The sequence below is a fragment of the Lycium barbarum genome, chromosome 12 (genome assembly GCF_019175385.1).
Source record: "Lycium barbarum isolate Lr01 chromosome 12, ASM1917538v2, whole genome shotgun sequence".
NCBI classification, from domain to species: Eukaryota; Viridiplantae; Streptophyta; class Magnoliopsida; order Solanales; family Solanaceae; genus Lycium; species Lycium barbarum.
In genome coordinates this window covers 91,985,919-91,992,630 of record NC_083348.1, presented here as the reverse complement: position 1 = coordinate 91,992,630, position 6,712 = coordinate 91,985,919, and the positions used below count along the sequence as shown (strand labels likewise).

Here is a 6,712-nt window from a genome sequence, read left to right as displayed (position 1 = left end):
ATTATAATTTTTTTTTTTGCATTTCGTGTATTAAAAAACGAAATAGGAAGAAATAGGAAGACATATATATATATAACGAAATTGGAATATATATATATATATATATATATATATATATATATATATATATATTTTTTTTCTATAAAGCAATAAAACAGTACCATTTTTTTTTTCTATAACGTAGTAAAATACTGCTTTATAGAAACAGTACCAAAAAAAAAAAAAAAAAATTGGTCAACTTTATTTTTGGCAACACTTAGTGTTTTTCTCCATACTTTGACCAATCATTAGTCGTGTGTCAAGATTCCGAAACGTCAATATTTTATATAAAACATGATATTTTTTTCTGCGTACAATAATGTAGGCCCAATACATCAAGGATACGTAAACGTTCGGATCGTCATTTTAGAGGTTGAAGAGGTGCCCGAAGTAAGTTTTGTTTGAAAAAACTTAGTGTTTGACTGTAAGGTTATTTTAGTCAACTTTATATGTTGAGAAAATTGGTCAGCTTTATTTTCAAAAATTGAAACCGCAGAAGTGAAATTGACATTCACAGCTACATTACCCCGAGATATTTACGTTGAAATCTATTGCGTATCATCATCTTATAAGTAAATAAAACTGAAAATTTCACGCCAATTTGGGGGAAAATTGAAATTGAATGGGATAAAATCTGTTTTTTAAAAAATCGGCTCAGCCAAACCGCCTAATGGCCGTTTGTCCGCATAGATCTCGAAAAAATAAGCAAGTTAAAAAAAAAACGCGTAAAACGGACGACCGAGCGCAAAGTTATGACCATCTAAAGTTTGACGACTTTACAACTAGTTTTTCTCCCTATATTTTTTAGAATTATATTTATATTCAAGATAAAGTTATGTCTTGACTTTACAACTATTTTTTTTTCGTTTATTAAAAAACGAAATAAGAATTTTTTTTTTATTTCGTTCATCTAAAAACGAAATATGAAAATAATTTTTTTTTTGTATTTTTGTATTTCGTTTATATAAAAAAATAGGAAATAATTTTATTTTCATTTCGTTTATATAAAAACGAAATAGGAATACATATATATATATATATATATATATATATATATATGTATGTATGTATGTATGTATGTATTCCTATTTCTTCCTATTTCGTTTTTTAATACACGAAATGCAAAAAAAATATTATAATTTCCTATTTCGTTTTTTTATTCACGAAATACAAAAAAAAAAACTATTTTGTTCATTATATTACGAAATGCAAAAAAAAAAAAAAAAAAAAAATCAGTTTCCTTCATTAATACACGAAATAAAATAAAAAAATCAGTTTCGTTCATTAATTCACCAAATACAAAAAAAAAAAAAAAAACCTATTTCGTTCATTAATACACGAAATGCAAAAAAAAAAATTATATATATATATATATATATTTTTCCAATTTCGTTTTTATATGAACGAAATAATTTTTTTTTAATCCTATTTCTTTTTTTAATACACAAAATGCAAAAAATAAATAAATTATAATTTCCTATTTCTTTTTTTATTCACGAATTGCAAAAAAAAAAAAAAAAAAAAAAAAAAAAACCCCTATTTCGTTGATTGTGTCACGAATTGCAAAAAAAAAAAACAAAAAAAAACACATATTTCGTTGATTGCACAACGAAATGCAAAAAAAACAAAAAAAATGCCTATTTCTTGAATTGATTCACGAAATGCAAAGGAAAATAATAAAAAAAAAAATCTTGCATTTCGCTACACATGTAGCGAAATGCAAGAAATTCATCGGCACCGGAACAGTACTTGTGTGGGTATTTCGTTGGTTATGCAACGAAATACCCATTTTGATCTAAAAAAAAAAAAAAGCATACTAATTTTGTCTAATAACTATAAAAATAAGTTATTTTGGCTCCGGACTCTGATATATTCTACCAGTGTAATCTACTTAAACCGCATGAGGCAACTGTTTACAGCTACCCTGTATTCAATACACCTCCAACTTCCTAATCTCAATGATATCTACATTATTTTCATATCCACTAATCTACACTATGGGAATATGCGGTAGGAAAAAATCTTCATTGATCATCTTCTTTTACATCATCATCTCTGTCTTTGTTCCATGGCCAATAGAATCTTGTCATCCAGTAGATAAAACAGCACTGTTAGACTTCAAGAAGAGAGTTACTTCTGATCCTTCAAACTTATTGCAAACATGGACACTTACAACTGATTGCTGCAAATCTTGGGAAGGTATTGCTTGTGAATCCAATGGCAGAGTTGTCAATGTCTCTCGTCCTGGCCTCTCTTCAGGGGACGATTTCATTATCGATACTTCAATTTCTGGGACTCTTTCTCCTTCTCTTTCTAAACTCTCTTTTCTTGAATTGCTTGATCTTAGTAATCTAAAGGACTTAACAGGACCAATTCCACCTGAATTTGGCAAGTTATCACGTTTGATTTACCTAATTCTTGATACTAACAAGCTCTCCGGATCTATACCTGTTACATTTAAAAATCTTGACCAGCTGAAGAAGCTTTATCTCAGTGATAATACTCTTTCTGGTACTATTCCTTCAAGTATTTTTGAAAATTCCTTTTCACTATCAGAACTTGGTCTTTCAGCAAATCAGTTTTCAGGGCCAATACCATCTTCAATTGGGAGTATATTATCATTGACCAAGCTTGATATGAGTCAAAATAAGTTCTCTGGAAGCATTCCAGAGAGTATAGGAAGACTCAAAAATCTTACATATGTTGATTTGTCTGAAAATAAGTTATCTGGAAAGCTTCCAAACTCAATTGGAAACCTTTCCCAAGTAGTTCTAATGTATCTGAATCAAAACCAACTGAAAGGAAAAATTCCTTCATCAATATCTGGTCTTAGCTCATTGGTATTCCTCCGTTTATCGGAGAACAAGCTGAGTGGCAGTTTGCCACCTTCTATTGGCAACCTTCCGAAAATCCAACGGCTAATATTTGAGAACAACAAGCTTACTGGAAAACTACCTGCAACACTTGGACATCTTGTAACTCTCACTGACATGTTTTTCGCTAATAACCTTTTTACAGGCAAAATCCCATCAAGTTTTGGCGATCTACAGTCCCTACAGACACTAGATTTGTCAAAAAATAAGCTCAGTGGTGAAATTCCTCATCAGCTTGTAAAACTAGTGATGTTACAAACATTGGATCTGTCACTTAATCCTCTGGGGCTTTCAAAAATACCAAGTTGGTTCAAGAAACTAAAAGTGTTTCGTCTCATATTAGCGAAGACTGGGATTAAAGGGAAGCTCCCAAGTTGGTTGGCTTCGTCATCATTATCAACACTAGATTTATCCAACAATGGTTTGACAGGAAAATTACCTAAATGGATTGGAAATATGACTAGCCTTTCATTCTTGAATTTGTCAAACAACGCCTTCCATTCATCGATCCCTGATGAATTCAGGAACCTGTCACTGCTGATGGATCTTGATCTTCAATCCAACAAATTTTCAGGCAACTTGAAAGCAATTTTTTCCAAGAATTTTCAAGACCCCCTTGGCCGCTACAATTCAATTAATCTTGCGTACAACATGTTCAATGGACCAGTAGATGAAAACAGTGGAAATGAACCTGTCATGACATCTATTGTGTCACTAAGTTTGTCCCACAATCCATTGACAGGGCACATACCGAAATCACTTGGAAATTTGACAAGATTGCAGGAAATTAAACTAGCCGAGAATGGGTTAACAGGTGAGATTCCAACAGAATTTGGGAATTGGAAGGAACTAAAAACAATTTTACTATCAAATAACAAATTGGGAGGTGCCATACCAGCAGAAGTTCTGAATTTGAAAGACCTTCAAGAATTTGATGTGTCGGGAAATCGACTAACTGGTAGAATCCCTCCCCATAAAGCCAATATCCCAAAGTCTGCATTTTTGGGAAATAATGGCTTGTGTGGAGCTCCACTTCCTCCTTGTAGGCACACATAGTATCTGCCAAGAGGAAACCTTCAAACACAATATTTCCTTTTTCTTTATTTATTTTTCGTTTTCGACATAATTGTTCGCATTGTATTTCAATTGTACTCACTCAAATACATGAAAATCAAAAGTTATTCTGACCACCCCAGGTTTTCTTTTTTCTATTAAGGACAGATTCTAAGAGGGCATTAGGAGCCTGTAAAACAAATGGAAAGATGCTATTGTCCTTTCCCAGTAGGTTCTTTTGTTAACAAGAGTATTGTATGAAACATGAAACTGTGCTGTCACTCTCTTTTGTCACCAAATTCAATTTACTGTTTGTCTTTATTACTTTTCAGATTCTTTCAGTTCTTTTAAAGCTTTTCTTTTTCCTAGAGCAAACATGCTAGAATGTACAGACAGAAAATGGAAGTCAGTTTTTCACTTTCTGTGGAAAAAGCACAACTATTCAACAGGATGAGAATTAATGTAACCACAGCTTTACGCTGGTCTTCAATACATACCAACTTTTTCCTAGATAATAAGATTTTTCTAAATATCAGTTGGTAAATCATCTACAGCAGATCCCCCTGAATATGCCAAGGGAACTAAAACAACTGATAAATTATCGGTGCTGCCATCTAAATATGCCTTCTGAATAAGCTGTTGAGCCAATACTGAGGGATCTAAATGTTGGCCCTCTGCCTCATTTAGAAAGTCACAAACTTTTTGGGGACTTAAGCTTTCAAATATTCCGTCAGATGCCACCACCAAAAACTCATCTTTTGAAGTTAATTGTAGCCAATCAGTCACCTCTGGAGTAGCTATAATGCCATATTGTTTCAATGGAACATCGCCGATAGCTCGAGTAATGGGGAAGTGACCCATGAGGAGATCAGGAGCATCATAAATGGGGGTGAATTCTCCTCCAGAAGCTTCAACCCTAGCCCTCTCATCCGACCTATCTGCATTATGATCTCTCGTCAACTCCTTAGCCAAAGAAGCAGAGCAAATAAACGCTTTTGAGTCTCCAACATTTGCCACTAAAGCTTTGCTATTATTATACACGAGGGCAACAACTGCAGTAGATCCCGAATAAAGGTGATATTCAAAAGCAGCCTTGGAGAATGCTACATCAATATCCTCAATGGTATCAACTAATGAGGATTTTAGAAATTCCGTAAAGTTAGAAGATTGTTCACCGTAATTCTTAAGGAGAAACTTATCGAGAAAGATCCTCGAGGCCATGTCACTAGCAGCCGATCCAATATGTCCATCAAATACTGCCACAGCCCCAACCTTCACCACTTCAATGCCGCCGCTATTAGGCCCGAAGAAAGGAATATTAAGATCAAGGTCGCATGTTACTCGATCCTCCTGATATGACCTTCTTCCTTGGATAGAGGCAAAGTGACAATTTTGAGTTGGATTTGACAATGTTGTCGTTTTTTTATGAAGAGACGAAAGGAGTGCGTGTGCAATCTTCTCTGCTTCAGGGTCAAGTTCTGGTTCAGGATCAGGTTCAGGCTTAGGATTAGTTACGTAACTAACGTTAGGGTTGGTTAAAATTCCAACTAGGACGGAAATAATTAATCCACATATGATAACACTCTTAATCTTCCAATTAGCTCTTACTTGTTTAATATCTAAAGAGTGAACAGCATCGCGACGTCGGGCCATCTCTACGAAAGACAATACGGAGAGAACAGAGTAGCACTAGCGATGGAAGATGATCAACTCTTAGCGGCTGTTGCCTTTTTCGACGATACGATGTTCGCCTAACATGCATACAAGTCCAATTAGTACTACTATGATCCAAGCAGTTGCCGAATTTCTTACCGTAAAAGGCTCAACGAATCAAACACGCACCAGTGGTCTAGTGGTAGAATAGTACCCTGCCACGGTACAGACCCGGGTTCGATTCCCGGCTGGTGCATAAGCTTTTTCGCTTTTGAACAAAACAGAACAAACTTTTAATAGCATACCAATGTAGGTTCTTTTTAGGAGTATTGTTTTTGTTTGTAGGTAATGTTTACATGGTTATCCAAAAAAAAAAACGTAGAGTTTACCTCTACTTTTTTGGGATAGAGAAGTTGTTTCCGCAAGAACTAACTTTTGGAAAAAGAAAAGACGGAGGTGGGGGTGTTGCGAGAATCGAACTCACGACCTCTCGCACCCGAAGCGAGAATCATACCACTAGACCAAACACCCTGTCGATGCTGTGTCATTATTGTGGTTGCTTATTATAATATTCTAAACTAACACATAACATCCAAGGTTTTTTTTCTTCAAACTAGACGATGAAATCTGAGGGTTCAAAGGTTGAAGGAAGAGCTGGAATACCTTAAGTTTCAGCTATTAAGCACTCCCTTCTACGACTAAGTTATGAAAGTAGATTTACTTGATGCTAAAATGAAGCATTTTTCGATGTTTATTTTATCCAAGGGGTTATATATTTAGTTGAATGTAACAATCAGTATGAGATTTCTGCTGATTTGGCTAAGTTGAATTGGGAGGTCAGTTGTTCACTGACGTTCTAAGACTCTACCTTGGGTCTATATTTTTTAAACCCTATGCGACTATCCATTATAACTTGAGAAGGCCTTCAATTGGGCTCGTAATTAGCCCAAGATGTTGAAAATATATACTGCAGTTTCTGGAAGTGTACTGGATTCTTCTCTGCGAAAAGGAAACAATATGATGGAGTTTTTCTAGTCATTAGTTACATTTTATCTGGTGGGGGTGTTTTTCTAGGCATTAGTTACATTAATTTA

General features: G+C 34.5%; 2 protein-coding genes and 2 non-coding genes across 4 annotated transcripts; 2 read left to right on the top strand and 2 right to left on the bottom strand.

Annotated features, from left to right (window-relative positions):
* Positions 1 to 1,711: 1,711 nt before the first annotated feature.
* On the top strand, positions 1,712 to 4,235 carry LOC132622038 (probable leucine-rich repeat receptor-like protein kinase At1g35710). Its single transcript, XM_060336550.1, has one exon. It carries the CDS (start codon positions 1,998 to 2,000, stop codon positions 3,966 to 3,968), a length of 1,971 nt encoding a protein of 656 aa, XP_060192533.1. The 5' UTR covers positions 1,712 to 1,997; the 3' UTR covers positions 3,969 to 4,235.
* Positions 4,236 to 4,490: 255 nt separating this feature from the next.
* On the bottom strand, positions 4,491 to 5,618 carry LOC132624654 (probable protein phosphatase 2C 51). The gene has a single exon (XM_060339399.1). It carries the CDS (start codon positions 5,616 to 5,618, stop codon positions 4,491 to 4,493), a length of 1,128 nt encoding a protein of 375 aa, XP_060195382.1.
* A 185-nt stretch (positions 5,619 to 5,803) lies between these two features.
* On the top strand, positions 5,804 to 5,874 carry TRNAG-GCC (transfer RNA glycine (anticodon GCC)). Its single transcript has one exon. It is a non-coding gene; the product is annotated as a tRNA-Gly (tRNA).
* A 203-nt stretch (positions 5,875 to 6,077) lies between these two features.
* TRNAP-CGG (transfer RNA proline (anticodon CGG)) lies at positions 6,078 to 6,149 on the bottom strand. Its single transcript has one exon. It is a non-coding gene; the product is annotated as a tRNA-Pro (tRNA).
* Between the last annotated feature and the right edge of the window lie 563 nt (positions 6,150 to 6,712).